The 23,117-nt window shown below is 37.1% G+C and overlaps 1 protein-coding gene across 3 annotated transcripts in view; it reads left to right on the forward strand.

The window, feature by feature from the left end:
* The window catches only part of KIFAP3 (kinesin associated protein 3), a 165,353-nt gene extending 153,123 nt beyond the window's left edge, over positions 1–12,230 (forward strand). For all 3 annotated transcript variants that reach the window (XM_054495339.1, XM_054495347.2, XM_054495355.2), the window contains exon 20: positions 11,777–12,230. In XM_054495339.1, the coding sequence (XP_054351314.1) occupies positions 11,777–11,882 (106 nt within the window). In that variant the 3' untranslated portion in view covers positions 11,883–12,230. The remainder of the gene's footprint in view (positions 1–11,776) is intronic.
* Positions 12,231–23,117: the final 10,887 nt, after the last annotated feature.

A 23,117-nucleotide genomic window follows, 5' to 3' on the forward strand; every position in this document is an offset into this window, starting at 1 on the left:
TATTTGTTTATATCAATGCAAAGTGTGACCAAAGGATGCTTAGCCCTATTCTTTGAAGATGATATAGAAATGCCATGCTTCATCATCAGAAGACATGTAATCTTATAATCTATAGTCTTATACCTGAGCAGAAAATGAATTTACGTTTTTTAAAAAAGAAACCCATAATGTAACAGTTAAATATAGTCTTAAGGACCAAGAAACCTTATAATGGTAGAGATTTACTTTAATTCCTGTTCTTCTAATACATTTCTGGTATATTATACAGTATTCTGAGATCCTAAATGTTCTAGAGGACATTAAATAACTGTGAAATATTTTTCCAACCTGTATTTATTACTGAAATTACTGAACTAATGGCTGCAAAACATCAAATAATACTGCCCAATATAAATCTTTTGAAATATCCATATAAAGCAAGGAAATGCCTTTGTATGTGTGTATATTTGCATTTATAAGTTTAGAATCACATTTTTTAAGTTATCATGCTTAGCTGTTTAAAAAGATGCACTTTTAATGTGTTTAAATATAGTTTCTATTATCTATATGTTTGCCCTCAATTTTGCAAAAAGGTTAGTTTGATTTAGCTTTCCAGAAACATCTTTATCAGTCATTACTCGATTTTTATCATCCAAATGTAATTTGACTATTATTTTAGACTAAAGAATATTGACACAAATGAATAAGTAGATTATGAAATAAATAAGAGATTTTGTATTAAGCATCTTACATTTGATAAGATTTTCAGGATTTTTTTAAGACAAACATTTGTCTGCTTCCTTAAACTGAAAAGTTTCTAAACTATTCCAAAATGTTCCCAAACTGAATGATTTGTTTAAGGATTTTGGAGACATGAGTTTTAACAAAAAAAACTTAACATTAATTAAAAAAAAAAAAAAAGGCTGGTGTTATGTCAGTAGTGTTTTTTGTTCATATAAGAGAGACTAGTATTATGTCCGTGGGGGTAGCATGCATGTTAGATGGCTGTATTAACTCTTTGATTTTTGTTGATATGTCAGACTTGTCTGTTTTATAAAGAAAGATGGGGAGTTGATATAGCCCATTTTGTGTAGCACTTGTGATAATTTTATGTTCCATTTTTTGAATTTGTTCATTTCAATAGTGCATTATCACTTTAAGATTCTGGTTGGCGCTTAAACTACAGTAACTAAAGGTTATTTTTCATATTTTAACTAGTTTAGCCAGAGTTTTTAGTACTAGTATTAACTTTTGAATTATGTTTGAGGTCTTAGACTTTACAGCATGTTTAGTTTCTTTTCATTTCTTATTAGTATTTTTCAGTACTTAATAGTCTCTTGCCCCCACCTCCAACAAGAACTTTCCTCTCTGTTCAACATCAGAAACATTTTCCTTTTGGCATGTGCTTTCTAGTTCCCCAAACACTATAAGCAAATTGGAAAGTTCAGCTGTCATTCTTGGAAGGTTACAGATCACACTAGCAGCCTGAGTAATCCAAGAGGTTTTAAGTATCATAGCATTTAGTTTAAAGTGAAATTTGCTCTGACAGGGCTGGCAGACCAATAGGAAAAAGAAATATTTGTGCTTGGAGAAGTGCATATGTAGAGACCAAAAGTATAACTGATGGCTGGAAGTGATTTCAGTCTAAAAAAACAAATCATTAAGAGAGTGCATAGGGGTAAAATACACAGTTCATATTTTAAAGAGTCTCAAAATGAACCAGCAACTAAGGTTAGCATTACATAGTAATTAGTTGTGGTGTTCAGGCTTTAACTCACTCAGTACCAGACAGTATAGTTAAACTATCGCTGAAAAAACATTGCTACTTACATGATATTCTCTAGTTTAAACATATAGCAGTAATTTTTGTACCTTAAAAAACCAAAGTATTATGACAGATTATATAAATGTTGAACCAGTAACAGACAAACAATTATTTAAAGGAGGTGCTAATGACTCAGTTTATTGACCTAGGGGTTATTTAAGCCACTCAGCAAGTTCCCTTAACATTTGGTGGTATGAAATGAAGCATTGCTTGATAGTATAGAACTGCCAATTTCAAGAAGTCCTTGTACTTAATGGAAGAAATGTAAGTTAAGGATGACTAGATGGCATACCTTCATTAAAATATTGCCAGAAAAAGCCAGAGACCATTATAGGTTTGAGTAAATATTCCCTTCAACTTGATAATCACATCTGACAACTTCCATTAGGTACCTACTAGAGCATTTTTTCTGTTAATAACTACAAATAAGGAAAAATAAAATATCTTTTAATGGCTCCAGTTATTTCTTGCACGTCATTTTTCTCTTCAAGAAAGCCTATTATGGGCCAGAGGAATCTAAAATTTGTATTTTTTTCCTTGAATATGCAGATAAATAATAATAAAATGGGTCAGACAAGGTGGCTTATGCCTGTAATCTCAGCATTTTGGGAGTCTGAGGCAGGCGGATCACCTGAGTTCAGGAGTTCGAGACTAGCCTGGACAACATGGCAAAACCTCATCTCTACTAAAAATACAAAAATTAGCCAGGCATTGTGGCACGGGCCTATAATCCTAGCTACTTGGGAGGCTAAGGCAGGAGAATCACTTGAACCCAGGAGGTGGAGGTTACAGTGAGCCAGGATTGCACCATTGCACTCCAGCCTGGGCAAGAAGAGTGAAACTCCACCTCAAAAAAAAAAAAAAAAGTAATAATAAAATGAAAAGGACTTCCAGCAAGATGGTAGACTGAGCTAATTTGGAAGGAACCACTCCCATGCAGATAATATGTAAATGGTGGACAAAAACGTAACAGAAATTTATATGACCAAGTTCATAAGAAAGATAGGGAATACCCCAATGACAAAAAAACACCCACCGGAATATTGAACTAGGTACGAGTTACTTGGTAAAGGAAGATGGAACTGAATTCTCTAAATAAAGCCTGGAATTTCAATTTTTTCTCATCAGTTGAAAAGAGGACTAAATGATGTTAATTCACCAGCCCAGAGAAGTGGCCAAAACCTGTCTGTGCTCAAAGACCCTAGGTAGGGGAAGATAGTCACCCATGTGAAAGAGAAGTCACAAGCTTGTTTCATGCACATGAGTGGGTTCAGAATTTACACCGTATACTTAATTCAGGGAACCTTAGTCAAGAAATTGCCATTTAGATTGTTTCAGGACAGCCATCTCAATGAAAACATAAAAAGGACCATCATGAAAGAGAGTCATCAGAATGCAATGGAAATCCCATTTTATCAATGTTCAATATGCCATGGAGTTTAAATTTGATAAGCCTTGTTTTAAAGCTTTGTAAAGTACATGACAGTACAAGACAGGCGCTCTAACAGCAAGAATGTTAGGATGCCCAAGAATTAGAGTTAATAGAAGAATCTCAATTAGACTATATAAAATGTAATAAAAAAGTAAATTAACAAAAAGGAATAGAAAACTTAATGCAATGATATAGTATCAAAAAGTACAAGTGTAACATCTCCACATTAAAATATAATCACTAAAATATTACTCTGGAGGCAGGTTAATCAACAGATTGAGATGTATAAGAAAAGTCTAACTTGAATGAAATTAGAGGAGAGTCAATGAAATGGAATTTCTTTACCATTTAGAATAAATCAGTGTAACTATTTTACACATGTTCCCTTCATCATTAGTACAAATTAGTTTTTATCTGAAGTATCTCAGGGTAGTAACTAAATTGAAAGGATTTTTCCCCAAGGTGTTGTTTTTCACCCTTAGAACTGACAGATATCCTTCAAAAAATGTTTTTAATAAACTCCAGATGAGTATTTTAAATACAGCCTCCCACTACTCATATAATTTGCCCTTGATTTTTGAAAAAAACTACTAGTTTGAATTCATTAAGAATAAGATTCTTTAAGATGCTGTAGCCATTTAGTTTTATTATAATAAAAGGAAAATTTATAATTATGCATATAAAAGATTAAAACTAAATGGAAAATGACAACTAAACTTGATATATGCTGGTGAAACTCATTAGAAGACTGCTTAACCATGCTCTTGGATTTTATTTTCTCAACAATACAAAAGTTCAAGTCCAAAGAAATGAGTAATACCTTTGAGCAACTTAAAATATATATTTATTACATATAGATTTATAGAAACAAGATGCCATTAATATTGGTTCAATGAAAAATTTTAGAAGCTATGTTATAGTAATAGTACTTTAACATGCATGCATGTTACATTTTTCAGTGTTCAAGACAATTAGCATCTTTTCTTATAACCTATTTTCTTAGGCACCCAACATTCACAAAACTTTTTTTGCATGTAACTGATAGGTATTTCTATTTAGCTGTAAATTATTTCATAATCATAAAACTGGACATTAATTATCTGCGAAAGCAATGGATGCCACATTCTATGAATGTTAAATGTGCTGAGAAGTTTAAATTTAATAATCCTTGCTTTGAAATTTTGTAAAAGTACCTGATACTCAGTGGTAAGACAAGCTCTCCATCTAGTGGTTGGTCTATAAATGACAAACATTTAGACCTCGATGTAGTAATACATCATTTTACTAGTGTTAGGTATTGTTTTATGCTCGTTATTTCGTTCAACCTGCACATCTCTTCTTATTGTAAGAATTTCAAGGAGAAAATATTCTCTTTTCCAAGAATAGTTCATCCCTGTAGAAGATAGGGGCAAGCTTCTTCTACAATCTTAATTTCATCTCCATGGAATACCACAGCATCTCAGTTATTTGATGAAGCATATTCCCATACTAAGGGGGCAAAATTTGCTCCATTCCAATGAAATATAACCTTTAAAATTTCCAGCCAGTTTTCAAATTCTTCTCCTTTAGTCTCAGTCCCCAACTTGTAAAGGTATAACTTTAATTTTTTTTTTTTTTTTTTTTTTTTGAGACAGGGTCTCACTCACTCTGTTGCCCAGGCTGGAGTGCAGTGGTGGTCATGGCTCACTGCAGCCTCAACCTCCTGGGCTCAAGTGATCCTGCTGCTTCAGACCCATGAGTAGCTGGGACCATGGGTGTGCACCACCATGCCTGGATAATTTTCTGTATTTTTGTAGAAATGAGGTTTTGCCATGTCTTGAACTCCTGGGCTCAGGCAATCCGCCTACCTCAGCCTCCCAAAGTGCTGGGATTTCAGGCATAAGCAACAGCACCTGGCCTAAAAAAAAATCTATTTTAAAAGAGAAAAGATGGTCCAGGCACAGTGGCTCACACCTGTAATCCCAGCACTTTGGGAGGCCAAAACGGGTGGATCACAAGGTCAGGAGTTCAAGACCAGCCTGGCCAAGATGCTGAAACCCAGTCTCTACTAAAAATACAAAAATTAGCTGGGTATGGTGGCACACACCTGTAATCCCAACTAATTGGGAGGCTGAGGCAGGAGAATTGCTTGAAGCTGGGTGGCAGATGTTGCAGTGAGCCAAGATCGCGCCACTGCACTCCAGCCTGGGCAACAGAGCAAGACTCCATCTCAAAGAAAAAAAAAATGAGAAAAGATAACATTGTTGTGAATTGTAGCATATTTGATCATTGTTATTTCTGCCAGTACCCCTCTGTAGGTTCTCATTACTTCACATTTGGACAGCTGTAATAGGTTCTTCAGTGTTCATGATTTTGCCTCTCAACCCCCTTTCCTACTACAATTATCTTTCTAAAACATAGAATCTGGTCATTCTCTTTCTTAGCAACCATTGACAACTCTCCAGTAGCCACCAGTTCTTAGCAGGGTTTATGAAAAGCTTCAATATCTAGTCCTAACCTCCCTTTCTAGCCTTATCTCCTGCCATTTGCTTATATCATAAATCTAAAACTTTAACCATAACAAACCATTTGCTCTTCATCAGCCACTCCTCTCTGTTGCTCAGGCTGCTCCACCATCAGGAATTCTGTCTCTCTTTGCCTGTGAGATCTTACTTGACTTTTAACACTAATTCATTCATGAATTCATGTATTTTTTGAATGCCCACTCCATGTCAGATACAATACTAGAGGCTAGGGATATAGCAATGGCCAAAACAGTCCTTGCCCTCCATGGTGTTTATTTTCTAATGGGAAAGAAATACAATAACAAAATATGCCAGGAGGTAACAGATGCATTAAAATCAAAGTATTTTGTATGAAGACTTTCTAGCTGCCAAGATTCTCCTGTAGCAATTTTTAAATGTCTCTAATATACTCTTATATTAAATAGCCCCCCTCTTTTCTTCTGTAGCAGTTTATACATATGCTACAGTAGTATGACATCAGGTTATTATCAGAATATTTCTTCCATGTTAGGTGCCTCCAATCCTTATAGTCAAGGACTATGTCTTATTTGTTATTGCCTTCCCAGCACCATGTTTTTTCCTTGGCTTCAAAAACTATACTTACCACATTGTAGGAACTCAATAAGTGTTTATACTATTTGTATAGGTGGATGGATGGGCAAATGGTATATAGAGTCACTATTACAATAGACCTAAATTTCCCATGACAAATCATACTTAAGCTGAAATTACCCTGATGATCAATTAACAATCTACTTAGATAAACATACTGATTTTGATTCTATAATCAATATATTAGAGAAATTGATAAAAAGAATGAAGTATTCCAAAAAATTATGAAGAAGTAATTTCATACAGTTTTATAATATCCTGGAAAGTTTCTTCCTATAACAGCTCATGTTAAATTCTTTCATTTGACAATTCCAAAAGAATTCCAGCCTTCAATATTACCTGATGGATCACAAAGACTGGTTTGTTAAGAAAAATCACTGCTGCCTATTTATAAATATGTAGTCATAAATGATTTTGTCTTGGGAAGAATAGAATTCCTAAAGACAGACTCAGACTAAAAAGATGAAATTTAGCATAGTAGTTATAAGTAAAATTTTGAATATGTGTGTGTGTGTACACACACAACTGTACATATATATATATATAAAACTTAATGTTACATATAACTATAACTCAATATTATATAACTATATACAACTCAATGTTATATATATATATACATATATACACAGTCAATTATAAGCAGTCAATATTAGGCAACTTTGTGATAATGTCTTCTTAAAATTTTTGTTTAAGATTAATACAGTTTTAGCCTACAATAGTATAAAGTCAGATATAGGATCTTTTATTCTGTACTGGTTTCAGATCACATCATAAGTATCATGTTAATTTTAGCTTCTTCATTTTAAGACAAACACTACAAAATGGAAGTGGTTTTAGAGAGCAACTGAGATGGTAAAGATTCGAGACCATGTAATGAGGCTTGAGTAAACGAGGGTTGTGAAGCAGTCATATCAAAGAAGAATTGGACACCTTGTGTGGTTTCAGAGGGTAATTCTAAGACTAATTGAACTGGATTTTAGAGCTGTGTAATAAAGAACTTTCCAACAGTTTTACATATCCATAAATGGAATGAACTACCTTGACAAAGTAGTGAGCACTTCCTTCTGGAGGTGTTCAGATGAGAGCTGGATAGACCCTGTCAAGGATGTCGTGAATAAAAGTGTAGCCAATATTATTTCTTAAAATGTTCCCAAGTCAAAGACTTCCATGAGCCTTTGAAAAAATAATTTGGCCTGCATTTATTCTTTTTGTAGCCATTTACTAATAAATTCATTACTTGCTCTACATTGATATTGCTGACCTAGGAATTTAAAAGAAGAGAAAGGCTTGTGTTGCTTTTATCTCATTTTAATAAAATAATGATACTTTTCACTTATGCAGCACTTTTCATCCAAGGATTTCAAAGTGCTTTACAAATACGCACTAATTAAGCCTCACAAACAGCCAGAGGTAGGTGATTTTCTTCTCTTTCTACAGGAATGTCAACTCTGGCCCAGAAATTTAATAAGAGCCTGTGAGTGCCTGGGATTCTTTACTGGCTGCCATTCCCTTGTAATGTGCTGCATGTGAAGCATCACTTGTCATTTCCAGATTTCTTTGTTCCTGCTCCGAATCATCTCAAGTTTAGAATTCTAATGATTGCTATTACAAATGTGTTTGAAGTCTTGCAAATATTAGCAAAAATTCAGTCTTCTGCTTGCTGAATGCTAATTAGATTTCTAAATTTGTTTATTTAAAAAAAACACACTCTAGATATGGTTTTCTATTTGTTGTTGGGTTTTAAATATAATTTTTCTCTTTTAAAGAATTTGTCATTTTTCTTTCTAGGTACCCAGAAATAATTGTTCTTGGGAGATAAAACTTAATGGCAGATTGACTTTTTGGTCTTATCATTCCTAGTTATCTATTCACAATAAACAATAACCATTTTCTTTGGACCAGAATTATGTATTTTCAGGAAGAGACACTGTATTTTGGTGATTCAAAGGTCCAAAATATGTTATCTGAACACTAAGGAAAAAGGTGAAATGATACTAAATAAGTAATCCTGTAAAGAAAAAGTACTATAATAGTTGCATATACTAATCTAGAGGGATACACCACTTTTTATGTGGGTTAGGAGTAGCAAGAAGAAACTATGTACATACAGAGACACGCACCCTACAAGATTGGATTGAATTCCAGTATACTTATAAATAGCCACATATTCAAACTATTATCTGAAGCAAAATGGCCACACAAGGCAAGAGCAGATGTGGCATATCACAGCTTACTTTTCCTTGCTTCTCAGGGCCCCTAGTGAGGGCATACAAATTCCTGTGATACACACTATTGAAGTCAAGTCTTTCCAGATCAGGAAAGCACAATTTTTCCTGCAACGTTGCCTTTTTATATTCATAGTTTCTATCTCTTTCAAGAACTTACATGAAGACTCTATCTGCTTCTGTTTAAAGGAAAACTCTCCGAGTTTTGAACTAAACTCAGCATTAGCAAGGCTGTATCCTTTTCCCAAGGAAAAAAGTAAAGTGTCTACATATTCCAAAAGAATGTCTCCAGGTTTTAGCATCCTAGAAAGCCTGATTTCCCCCACTATATTAGAAAGAAGCAAATGAGAGAGTTTAAAGCAACAAACTGTTCTGTTTCACAGTGAATTTAATTAAAAATGTATGTAGATATAGTTGATTTTTCATAATACAAAAGGACCTAGGACCTATGTCAAAGTACTCTCCAAACTGATCATAAATGTTTTAAATATTTTTTGCTTTAAACAGCAAGTTCATCTGTGATACATAATGGAGAATTCTAGAAAAGATCATTTTAGAGTTTGGTTTCAAATTTTATTCCTTTTTCCCAAAACAATATTTGTATATAGAAATTCAAAAAATTAAATGATGTCCTCTACACTGTAATACACACAGATGTCTCTGGGTGAACTGCTGACTGCATAAATAGATCTTTACCATAGTAACCTAAAGACCATACTGTTCAAGACCAGAGATTTACAGGTTCAGAAACTCGGACTCATCAGTGCTTAAGGGCCAGTCTTTCACTGACTTGGGACTGCAGATTTTTATCAACAATGTGCATGACATATTTTAAAAACAAAAAAATTCCATTTGTTAATGTACAATGAAAGTTATACCCATCAGGTGGATTAGGTAATATCTAAGTTTATTATTTAACCTGTTGGCAAATTACATGGGAAATTACAATGATCAATAGCTTGCCTATTAGTCATAGAAATTAAAAAAAAAAGGGAGAATTTTGCAACTTGAATGTAGAATGGCCTCAGACTCTGAGAATGTTAAATTCCCTTCCTGATTGAGGACCAAACTGCAAAAAGGCCAGATATTCCTTATGGTATTATAGCTTACCAGATCACCACACAATTGCTTAGGTTGCTACAACCAGCATTGTAGCTGAGAAGCTCCTTGTTCTGTGCCAACGACTGGCGAACTCCCTTCTGAGGACCATCTTCTTTTAGGTAGAATTACAGTGATATTGCTAACAAGTCGTCTGTGAGATACTCTGAAGGTGCCTTTGCATGTTTCCTCACTGTCCCACATAATGCCTCTTGTTTTCATATTACTGAAATAGATCTTGCCATAGCCCCTAGATTGAGAAACAAGCATAAGATTAACTTGAGTTTAACCTAAGTCTACTGCTATTTGGCCTCAGAGGAGCTGCTAAAAAAGATAAGGACTGGTTGAAGACAGGTAATAGGCAGAAAGATGAAGAAGGAACAAGTTGAAATCCAAGCTATGTAATCAACAGTTATATAATTGAGAGTTCTTTAGATACATGATTATTTGTTAGCCTTAGTGCTTGCAGAGAACAGTTTTCAATAACTTCTCTAATTTTAAGCTGATACCAGTGTCTCTTAGTTCACTGACTCCACTAATTTCTGAAGCATCTTTTAAGCTACCTCTTGATTTCCTCATCACAAAATTTAGTCTCTCTTCCCATGAGATCAAAGTTAGAAAAAGTGCTTATATTTTTACCATTTAAAAATAAAATGTAGACTTAAAAATTTCAACCAACTTTGAGAAACTATAGACAGAGTTTTTATATAGAAGGAGCCCAAAACAATAAATTTTGTCCAGGATCGCTCAGTACAAATGCTAACCTGAAACTTGTATTTCAGAACTTCCATTCTCCTAAAGGGTAGAGTCACTGGACCAGTATGTGTTATATGTATTTTGGCTCTTTACATTTACTCTTTAGTTCCATCTTAATACACACAAGCACGCATGGACACACACACACATTCACACATTTATTTAAAAACTTAACATTTTAATAGTTACTTCTAAAGTGTGTCAACTTAATCTCACTATGAGTGTGACAGGGAGTTAGTGCCTGTGTGAATATATTTTTTCATCACATTCAGTTTTTGCTATTGAGGGAAAATTATCTTTCCATCTCCTCATGTAGTGCAAACTTAAGTCTTAAATCATTTAAATATGTTTTATTTTTCTAAAGCTTACATTTCTGCATTACAAATGGTTTCCATTGATTGGAAGTCAAGCTCACTAGCATTCACTGCATGAGCTATGCATGAGCATGTTAAGGCCACCATGTTCTGCCTGGCAAAATAAATACTTTGTCATTTTCCTAAGTGTTGGATAATTCCCTGACCTTTAAAAAGGACTTTGGAGAACAGATATTCCTCTAAATAATGTATTAATAGACCAACAAGTAATTTTTTAAAAATAATAATCATGAAGTTTAACATACTTCAAGCTATCTTTACAACTCTGAAGGTTATCTTTGGGTTTCTGTTATTCCCATAGAATAAGTTGAACCAAAATTTGTAATTGTCTTGCTGTCACTCAAAAGAAATAGATACGTTTTGTAATTGTTTGCATTGAGAAATCAGAGGAAGGATTTGCAGATCAAATCTGACTAATTTTCAAATTTTGTCAAATTCCTTATCTTGTTCTTTTAATCATAGGCTTATGGTATGATTTGGCCCTGCATGAGAGTTCACTGATATAACTCAAACACATGTTTTTACTAAAAGTGGAATTAGCCCTATATCTTCATATGAAAAGACATTATAAACAGCAAAACTCACTTTACTACAGTTTTATTTTTATCATTCCCCAGCAATATATTACTGATCATTGCTAGCATGTAAAATCTTTTCATATTTTTGCTTAAGAGCCATATATAAGTAATTTATTAAATAAAACTTTTCTGATTTGATTCTTCCACTTTGTTTCGAATAGTACCTACTGACAGAGGTTTCCCATACTTTTAACACACATTGTTAGAAGTATTTTATTATATATACTTTTAATGGCTCTATTAACCTTAAAAAAAAAAGTTAATGATATCCACCTAAATCACTATCCCTGCTAGGAAGAGAATCTTGGTGGTGTAAAAATGTAGGCCTCTTAATCTGCATTGTGGATGTGTTATGAAAAACATAGCTTATCATTCTTTTCTCTTTTTTAGCCTTGGAATGGATGGCTTTGGCCAACCAGTTGGCATTCTTGGACGCCCTGCCACAGCATATGGATTCCGCCCTGATGAACCTTACTACTATGGCTATGGATCTTGATAAACTATCTGTTTCCAATGTGTAATCTCAGCTTAGAAGAAATCTGTGTGGGTTGGGTTAATTTTGGATCTTTGCCTAATAATGCATGTTGATGTTATTGTGGGTCTGTGTTTGTTTTTATTTTTATATGTTGTTAGCTGCAGATTAACCCCAGCCCCTTCTGTCTTCTGTTAAGTACAGTTGATACTGACATTGTTCACTCATCAAACCACATCTTGATGCTAAGTAACATTTCCCATGAGCCTCAAAACTGAATGCTGAAAAGCTACTAGACTGGAAAACAAACACTGCATTATGTATGTTAAGTGACTAATTTAATTTCAATTAAAAAGCGTAAAGTGAAAATGAGTAAGTGAAAGTCATGTGTTTATATTTCACATATTTCACTACGAATTACATGTTAATATAGGGTGCACATGAATTTTATTTTTTCTCCTTTTTTCTGCTTGTAAACTCTTGAGTAATTTGTATAATATATGCTACCTTTAAAATTTATAAAAAGAACATCACCTTCATATTCCATGCCATGTGCCTGAAAGTTTCCTTCCCAAAGTTTATTAACTGAGTTTTCAATTAATAATGGAACATATGTCATAAGTTATTTATGGTTATAGTCTCTTTGGTGGTTTTAATTCATATCTTCCTAGTTGTAATATAGAAATCCTAGGACAACTAGTATACAAGACAAGCAGTGATACAAGATTAGCATTTGGCTTTTAACTTTTATTCTTCATAAATTTAGTATCTAAAGCATGGGAAAGCTAATTAAAAGTCGCATTAAGGAAAACTAAGGAACAGAATATTTCACTCACTTGGGTACCCAGTTCCCAATTGTTCACTTGTTTTTATAACGTAGATTTAGATAGCAAAAAATGGAGAGACATTATATAATTCTTAATGGGTTTTGAAAATTGTTCAGTGTTTTCATATTTAAAAAATGTTCAATTCTACTTGAAAAGCTGAGCAAACAAATAACCATAATAATAACTATAATCAGAGATAGTTCCATGATCACGTGCTATGGGAGGAAATATGAAGCTTCAAAGGGAATACGTAGATGAAAGATAAGACTTCTGTTCTTGATGTAAATCAAGATCAATGTAAAATCTCATTGATCTAATTACACTACTTATTTGGCTTAAATTACATTTTAAGCAGAGGATAACATTTGGAAAAGGCCTTTGAAATAACTCATTCCATCTACTTATTTAAGAAACCAATCACATAAAAAATTTAAATGTAATCAACAGATATTTTCCTGACTACCTGCTATGTGTAAGGAAGTATATGATGCCCCTTAGGGGATGTAAATCTGAGGTATGTTTATGCCTTTGATCTTTCTGAAAACATACATTTATTTGTCTTAGTTTCTATTTTAACCATAAAATATTACAGCTGGAAAAGGCCTTAGAAGCAACCCTGTCCAACTCTCATTTTTGCAGTCAAAAAAACTGTGGCCAGGAGAGGTTAAGTGACTTAATCAATGACATAGCCTGTCTCTTTGCTTCCTACTCAGCAATCTCAATACTAAATAGCTTGTTTTATTATTTGTCACGTGTACAAAGTATAAATACACATAAGTGACATTAATAGGAAAATGATGCAAACATCCTATAGCTTTAACTTCCCTCATGTTGTTATAAACTGCATTAGGAAGAACACCCGCCAAAATTGATAACATTCCCAGGGCTATGCTCACTGAATTTTATGTGCACATGCTCACTCTCCCTAATTTTTTTTTCATTAGTATAGGACTTAACAAATTTAGAAATTGTAATCTTTCCACTCAGGCATGAACTGGTTTACCATTGCATTATTTATGAAGGAGTGTTTTTCTAAAGAGATTAATAAGGTAGACTATGTAAAACAAGATTTGTTTTAAGACAAGGTCTTGCTCTGTCACCCAGGCTGGAGTGCAGTGGCACAGTCACCATTCACTGCAGCCTCAGCCTCCCAGGCTCAAGCGATCCTCCCACCTCAGCCTCCCAAGCAGCTGAGACTACAAGCACGTGCCACTGTACTCGGCTAATTTTTTGTTCACTTTTTGCAGAGACGAGGTCTCACTATGTTTCCCAGGCTGGTCTCGAACTCCTAAGCTCAAGTAATCTACCTGCCTCAGCCTCCAAAGTGCTGCGACTACAGGCATGAGCCACCGTGCCCAGCCTAATGTTTTTACATACTTCAGAGAACAAAAGGTTTTGGCCTTGGGCACTTTTAGAAATACATTTTATGTTGTAAGACAAATATCCTGTCCTCACCAGATTTTGACTACAAATTTAGGTCAGATTTATTTTAATAACTAAATTGCCATGGCTTCAAGCCCTGATTTATAGCTGAAAATTATTTCTTCTCCAGAGTTCTTTGCTCTTTCTGAAAGTTCACTAAGGTGCTTTCTCACATAGGCCCAGGAATAGGTTTCTCATATTATGATTCCTCCTCTTCCCCCCACACAGCTTTCTCTGTGTTCGTGATCCTCATGAGATCACAGCTGCCCTCTACATGGGAGAACCACTGCTCCCTCCACTTAGGACCTGGGAAGATGACGCTGCTCCCCCCTTTCTTATTCCCTTCCATGTGTGTGACACACCTGTTGCTTAATTCTGCACAGCATAACAGAAACTAAAGCTGTATGTTTCATCATGATTTTACAGAGATTTAAGTAATAAAAGGAGAAATATCACACAAAATAACTTGCTATTATTACAAGAGCCAACAGTCGCAAGGCTCTCACTTGGCCTGCATGGCAGGGCTAACTTGCTCTATGCCACCAGAAATACTCAGGAATCTTTAGAATTCTAAGATAAGGCCAAACTATCAGAAGGTCCCACAGAAAAGAAAGTGTTTTTTCTTCAACCCAACTGAAGACCTACTTTCAGAGTGTTTCTTCTTCCAAGATTAATTGTTATTAGCTACATGATCTTCAGGATTTTACAGATCCTGTATATTTTAAGTCACAAAACAACAAGAGAGAAATAGAAAGTATCTGCCTACTTTTTCCTCAAGTGGTACCTGGAGGTTTTTCTTTTTTTTTTTTTTTTTTTCCAGCCACCCTTTCTTTTGAGACAGAGTCTCTCTCCATTGCCAAGGCTGGAGTGCAGTGACACTATCTCGGCTCACTGCAACCTCCACCTCCTGGGTCCAAGCGATTCTCGTGCCTCAGCCTCCCGAGTAGCTGGGATTACAAGCACCCGCCACTATGCCTGACTAATTTTTGTATTTTTAGTAAAGATGGGGTTTCACCATGTTGGCCAGGCTGGTCTCAAACACCTGACCTCACGTGATCCACCCACCTCGGCCTCCCAAAGTGCTGGGTTAACAGGCATGAGCCACCGTGCCCAGCCTGTTTTTCTTTTTTAACCTAGTCAACTGACCTAGTTATTGGCAAGTCTTCCCAAATTCTATCATTGAGGATACACTGAGGTTTTTAGTGAGGTGAGTTACTGTGTTCTTCTATGTCTTTGTTGCTAATTTAGTGGAAAATTTGAAAATACTGATTTCTCCTCAAATATCTGAAATCCCACATAGACATTCGTAGTACTTAGGTTTCTCCAGAGAGACAGAACCAACAGAAGGGAGGGAAGGAGATAGGAAGGGAGGGAGAGAGAGAAATTAAGAGAGAGAGAGAGGATTTATTAGGGCAATTGGCTTACATGATTGTAGAGCTTAGAAGTCCCATGACAGGTCGTCTACAAGCAGGAGAACCAGGGATGCCAGTAGTATGGCTGTCCAAGTCTGAAAGCCTCAGAACCAAGGACGCCAATGGTGTAACTTATCAGTCCAAGGCTGGAAGTCTGAGGACCTGGGACTGCTGGTGCAAGTCCTAGAGTCTGAAAGTCAGAGAACCTGGAGTTCTGATGTCCAAGGGCAAAAGAAGGGTGTCCCAGCTCTAGGAGAGTGAGAACAAATTTGCCCTTCCTCTGTCTTTTGTTCTATCTGGACCTTCAGCCAATTGGATGGTGCTCAGCCACATCAAGGATGGGTCTTCCCTATTCAGTCCACCAATTCACATGCCAATCTCCTCCAGAAACACCCTCACAAACAACCAGAAATAATGATTTTCCAGCTGTCTTAAGTATTTCTTAACTTTTCTTAATTCTAAAATTAATTATCACAACACTCTAGGTAGGTAATTAAAAGGCTAGAAAACTGAAATGATAATGCACTAGGCTTTGTGATATGTTCTTGGAGTACAGCAGAACAGCTCTCCTATTTGGGATAAAGACTGGTCTGAAGCAGGCATTAAAGAAGAGAATAATACTGAGGAAAAATCAGTGATATGGAATAAAAATTTGAGAAGCTCTCTGAGAAGGCAGAGGAAAAGAACATATATAATAAATGATAAATAAGAATATAGGAAGTAAAAATCAGAGCACCAACGTTTGGCTAGTAAGTTTTCCAATTAAAAATTTTAAAGCTCCTTTTAAAAAAGTACAAGAAGAAGACAAGAAAACATTCCTGAGCTAAAAAAGGATGTTTTTTCCTACAATATGGTCATCCTTTTTTGAAAATAGAGACTGGCATCTATCTTGACATATGCTGGGAAAGGTCTTATGAAGAATGAGTTAAAACTTCCATAAGAATCTTGGAAAGAAAGACAAAATATCTTCAAAGAAACAGACCACCCCCAGAATTTTGACATTAAGTGGCAGAAAACAGTGAAGTGTGATCCATAGAGTTTTTTCTTTTTATTGAGGAGATAGATTTAGAACTCAAAAATACTACACCTGACCAATTTATTTTTTAAAAAATGTTTATTTTGTGAGGGAGATGGAGATTCTTAAAGAGCTCAGAAAATATACTTCCCATTTAATTTTCATAAGAAAAGGGTGGCTGGGCGAGGTGGCTAACACTTGTAATTCCAGCACTTAGGGAAGCCAAGGCAGGAGGATTGCTTGAAGCCAGGAGTTCCAGACCAGCCTGGGCAACAAAGCTAAACCCTGTCTCTACAAAAAGTTTAAAAAATTAGCTGGGTGTGGTGGCTCACACCTGCCTTCCAACTTCCCAGGAGGCTGAGGTGGGAGGATCACTTGAGCTCAGGAGTTGGAGGCTGCAGTAAGCTATGATCATACCACTGCACCCAGCATCGGCAACGGAGACCAAGGATGAGGAGGGGGAGGGGGAGGAAAAAAATAAATTGGTGCTATCAGTTTTTTAAGTAATGCAAAATTAGCTCTAGAATTAGCAAGTCATAAAATGACAGGTGTGGGCATTGAAAGCAGTTAAATATTTGCAAATATAGGTAATTATTACAAAACAAAATGCAAATGTACTTCTGAAAAAAATATATAAGGCAAAATAATTCGAGGATGATGACATGGTTTTGAAATTCAAGAATTGGACTGAGGAATAATGCTTTAAAGGCTTGCAGAAGAAAGTAAGGAAATTGTTTGGGGATCACTAAAGAGGACGGAGGAAGCCAGAGCCCTAAATGAGCTCTGAGGCACCCCCTCACCACCCCACCGCCCGCCACAAACACACACACACACACACACACACACAAACTCTACACCTACCCTGAGGGCATTACCAATGTCAAGTACATAAAGCCCTGGGTGTAGAAGTCTATGCAAGAGACAGGAGATGGGGGCCTTGGATTCATGTAAAGTGAGCAGTTGGAAGCATAAAGCAGGGATCTCTAAGAAAATACATTATTTAAAAAAAAAAAATTATTTGCCACACAGGCTGGGCTTTGGGTGAGAAAGGAGAAGTGTCACCTGAGAATTCAAACATATGTTTGAACATCTTTGAATTTGGAGTTTCAGATTTACCATATCTGTATAGTGGTGTAACCTCAGGAGCACCTGGCAGAAACTAACACAAATCCTCCCTAGAGAAATGAAACTTCAGTTTTCACAGGATTCTCACAAATTAAAATCAACTGGACAGGAGCTTACAGGAAAAAAAATTACAAAACCCACCAGGAAACAAGCCCCAGTGACAGCAGAAAGAACACAGCAAAATGAGGCACCCTCCTTCATCAGGGTTTTTTCATGTAAAGAATATAAAACAAATATATTTTTTATATATTTTCATGTAAAGAATATAAAACTGGAATTTTCATGTAAAGAATATACAACAAATATGTTTAAAATATTTAAAGAAAGGGGATAAAAACATAAGAAGTAAAGGACAAATGGGTAAGGTCAGACATAAAAATTCTAGATATAAAATAGATAAATAATTTCAATGGAAGAGTTAAACAGATGGGATACAGATGAAGAGGAGATAAAGCTAGATTTTTAAAAGTTAGCCAGAATGCAGCACAGACATAATTAGAAATGTAAGGAATTAAAAGACATGGAGAGCCGGGGGGTGAGGTCGCTGGCGCTGGGCTCCTTCCCCTGCACATCTGGGCCTCACAGGCACCAGGAGAGAAGCATGGGAGCCACGGGGGTCCCGGACCAGCGCGGAGGAGAAAGCTGAAGGAACAGACCTGTGGGCATGGCCCCTGGGGGATGCGGGGACTCGGCCTCCTTCTGCATCTCGGGATTGGAAACCACACTCACCCGCTCAGCTGAGAAAAAATTTACTTTGCCAGTTAAAGGGTAAAAAGGAAAAGGCCGGGGCAAGTCTCCCAGGTGGAAGCAAAAGAAACCAAGAGTGGCCATTCTCAGCCCAGCTGCAGTGCTGAGCGCTGCTACCCTGCCCATGGACGCCTCCGATTGCCCGCACCTGCAAGGCTTGCTCCCGCCCGGTGCTCCCACGGCAAAGAAAGGGAAAAGTGAGACTTTGGAGGTAGCCCTTCACAACACATCTATCTCTATTACAGAGAACAGAAGTCGGAGAAGAAAATCAGGAGAATACAACTATTGCAAGCAAAAGAGACTTTACTGAAGACAACTAGAAATGCAAGCTAAGTGTGCTTTTCTCTGGTAATTATTGATAAGGAAATGCATTTTATTTCCTCAGCTAAGTCCAGGAATGGTTAGTCACTTTGGTTTTTCAGAAGTTAAAGGGGTAAAAAGTCTGAGTAATTCCTATACAGTGTGTTGGAATTGGTAGTACTTTAAAAATGATTATAATCATAATTCTGAGTCATCATTAAACCTTGCTCTCAGAAGACAAAAAGGGGGTGGGGGAGAGAGAAATCAAATACAGAGTCCTGGAAGAAGAAAATAGAAAGGGTGAGGCAATACTTAAAGAGAAAATAGAGAATTTCCTGACTTAACAAAAGACACACATATCTTCAGAATGAGGAAGGAAACATTTCCAAGACAGGACACACACATCCCCTGGATGCATCAGTGTGAAACTGTAGTGTATCGATAAGAAATAAATATTCACAGAGAAAGAATACTTACAAAGATATTGTAATTAGTCTGACATCAGATCTCAGCAACTGTGTTAGCACATAGTAGAAAACTGTCTTCAGTGAACTGATAGAAAATGACTGCCAACTTATGATTGTATATTCAGCCAAACTCATTCAAGTACAAAAAGAGAGAAAGTAAATGCATTCATGTGAGAAATATACAAATATTAAAGCAAGCATTATTACAGGGCTCTATTATCTTTTGCTATGTAATAAGCCATTCCAAAACACAGTGACTTAAAATAACAACCATTTATTTAGTTCACAACTGGAAAGGTTGGCAATTTGGCCTGGACTGAACGTGGTGGTTCCCTGGTTTCAGAGACCAGTTGCCCCTTTGAATTAAAAGCTCACTGAGGCAGCAGCCACCATCTGCCAGTGGTCAGTCTAGCAAACCTCGCAATTTGCTCAGAAAACAGGGCACTTGATGAAGTGGCATAATGGAGAGCCAACAGGGCTCCAGACCTGGTATGCTGTACCCCTAGTGTGGATTGCTGGTCCTGATGGATTCTTGTAACTTGTTTGTGCAGAGAGAGATTGAGTGATTGGGAACTGTGCAATGCTCCAAATCAAACACATGTATGAAACACACATGTAGTCATTTCCTAGGGTTGCTAAGCACCAAAACCAGATGGTATAAAACATACGAGTCAGGCATGGTAATGTATTGTCTCACATTTCTGGAGCTTAGAAGTCTGAAATCAAGGTATGAGCAGGGCCCTACTCCCTCTGAGACCTGTAAGGGATAAACCTTCCTTGCTTCTTCTTGGCTTCTGCCTTCCTGCTTCTTCCCGGCTTCCGGAATTTGCTGGCAATCCCAGGCCTTCCTTGTCTTATACATGCAGCACTCCAGTGCTATGGCTGTCTCTTCGCTGTGTGTCTTCACATCTTCTTCCCTCTGCATATCTGTCTCTGTGTCCGAATTTCCCTTTCTTATAAAGATACAGTCATTGGATTATGGCCTACCCTACTAGCCTCATTTTAACTTGATTACCTCTGTAAATATCCTATTTCCAAATAAAGTCACTTACTGAGGTGCTGAGGTACTGCGGGTTAAGACTTCAACATATATTTTTGGGAAGGGATACAATTCAAACTATAATGCTATGCACACGCTGAGCATAGAAATGAGTTTACTTGTGCATTCATGCAAAATTACAATGTGTTGGCCAGGCACAGTGGCTCATGCCTGTAATCCCAGCACTTTGGGAGGCCGAAGCGGGTGGATCACCTGAGGTCAGGAGTTGAAGACCAGCCTGGCCAACATGGTGAAATCCCATCTTTACTAAAAATACCAAAAAAACTAGCCAGGTGTGGTGCTTGGCACCTATAATCCCAGCTACTTGGGAGGCTGAGGCAGAAGTTGCAATGAGGTAAGATCATGCCTCACTGCATGGGTGACAAGAGTGAAACTCCATCTCAAAAAAAACAAAAAAATTTACACTGTGTTCTACTGGTGTCTCACAATTCCTGCTGGCCCAAATACTCAAAATAAGTGATAAAAAAGAAAATTTTAAGGCCGGGCGCGGTGGCTCACGCCTGTAATCCCAGCACTTTGGGAGACCGAGGCAGGTGGATCACAAGGTCAGGAGATCGAGACCATCCTGGCTAACACAGTGAAACCCCATCTGTACTAAAAAACAAAAAATTAGCCGGACGCAGTGGTAGGCGCCTGTAGTCCCAGCTACTGGGGAGGCTGAGGCAGGAGAATGGCGTAAACCTGGGAGGCGGAGCTTGCAGTGAGCCGAGATCGCGCCACTGCACTCCAGCCTGGGTGACACAGTGAGACTCCGTCCCAAAAAAAAAAAAAAGGAAAATTTTAAAAGCAACCAGAGGTTGCAATTTTATAAAGACACATTATATACAGAAGAAAACAACAAGGATGTTATCAAATTTCTTATTTTTCTATGGAGAAGATAGTAGAACAGTATCTTTAAAGTACTGTAAAAAAAAAAAAAAAAAAAAAAACCTGTCAATCTAGAATTCTATACCCAGTGTGATGGTTAATTTAATGTCACAAAGTTTTAAATGGCTACAGTAAGGGATGCCCAGATATCTGGTAAAACATTATTTATGGGTGTGTCTGTGAGGGTGTTTCTGGAAGAGATTAGCATTTGAATCAGTAGACTGAGTAAAGATCTGCCAGCTAGGTGTGGTGGCTCCTGCCTGTAATCCCAGTGTTTTGCGAGGCTGAGGCAGGAGGATCACTTAATGCCAAGAGTTTGAGACCAGCCTGGTTAACATAGCAAGACCCCATCTCTACAAAACATAAAAAATTACCTGGGCATGGTGGTGTGTGCATGTAGCCTTAGCTACTCAAGAAGCAAGGCAGAAGGATCACTTGAGCCCAGTTAGTTCAGGGCTGCAATGACCTATGATTGCACCTTTGCATTCCAGCCTATGTAAAAGAGTGAGACACTGTCTCAAAAAATAAGAAAAAAAGGCCAGGCATGGTGGCTCACACCTGTAATCTCAGCACTTTGGGAGGCCGAGGCAGGAGGATCACAAGGTCAAGAGATTGACACTATCCTGGCCAACACGCTGAAACCCCATCTCTACAAAAAATACAAGAATTAGCTGGGCGTGGTGGCGCATGCCTCTAGTCCCAGCTACTTGGGAGGCTGAGACAAGAGAATCACTTGAACCCCAGGAGGCAGAGGTTGCAGTGAGCCAAGATCACGCCACTGCACTCCAGCCTGGCGACAGAGTGAGACTCCATCTCTTAAAAAAAAAAAAAAAAATCTGCCCTTACCAGGGTGGGTGGGTATTATTTAATTCATTGAGGGCCTGAATAGAGCAAAAAGGTGAAGAAAGCTTTCTTTTTGAGGTAGGGTGTCAGTCTTCTACCTTCAGACATCAGAGCTCCTGGTTCTCAGGCCACTGCACTGTGGGATTTATACCAGCAGCTCTCCTCATACTGAGATACACCATTGACTCCCCTGGTTCTTAGGCTTTTGGACTCAGAATGAATGACACCACCAGCTTTCCTGTTTCTCCAGCTTGCAGATGGCATATTTTGGGACTTCTTGGTCTCCATAATCTTGTAAGCCAATTCTCATAATAAATCTACTCCTATCTAGCTATACCTGTCTATATAGATGGTCCCTGACTTACGATGGATCCCTTTATGATTTTTTTACTTTGTGATGGTGGGAAAACAGTATGTATTCAGGACGTTCCTCAACTTATGACGAGGAACGCCTGTATATCCTCCTAGTTCTGTTTCTGTGGAAAACCCTAATACACCCAGTGAAAATATCTTCCAAAAATGAAAGTGAAAAAAAATATTTTCAGAGGTACAAAAGCAGAAAGAATTCTTCACCAGCAGACCCACACAATATAAATGTTAAAGTCTTTCAGGCAGAAAAAAATGATACCAGATGAACTATGGATCTACACCAAATAATGAAGAGCATTGAAAATGGTAACTACATGGGCAAATATTCCCTAGCATCCTAGTCTCACAGCCAGAAGCCCCTACCATGAATCATTTCTTGAGGTGAGAGGGGTTGCGGGGGGGCAGGCAGGGGCAGGGATGGAAGAGAAGAATTTCTACTTAAGTATTATCAGGACAACCATCTGTGTGACTAATTTTAGCTCTCCAAAAGAAAACTTCATTCTCATGGAAGTTTAGCAAACATTATTTTCAGGAAAACTGATTTATTCTCAAGAAGTGCAAATAATCACATAAGACCACAGAGTTCTGTCCCAGCTCATATTGGGCATAATTGTCTTTCTCGTGCATTAGTAGAAATAAAATGATGCTTGCTCAAACCCTAGCAACTCGTTTCACAAGTTGAGCTGTTCTCAAAGATTACCTTACATAAGAATCACCGGGTGGGCTTGCTGGGCCAGACTGGAATTGTTTGTGATTCAGCAGGTCTGAGATGGGGCTCAAAAACTTGCTTTTTTTTTTTTTTTTT

The sequence above is a fragment of the Pongo pygmaeus genome, chromosome 1, assembly GCF_028885625.2.
Source record: "Pongo pygmaeus isolate AG05252 chromosome 1, NHGRI_mPonPyg2-v2.0_pri, whole genome shotgun sequence".
Lineage (NCBI taxonomy): Eukaryota > Metazoa > Chordata > Mammalia > Primates > Hominidae > Pongo > Pongo pygmaeus.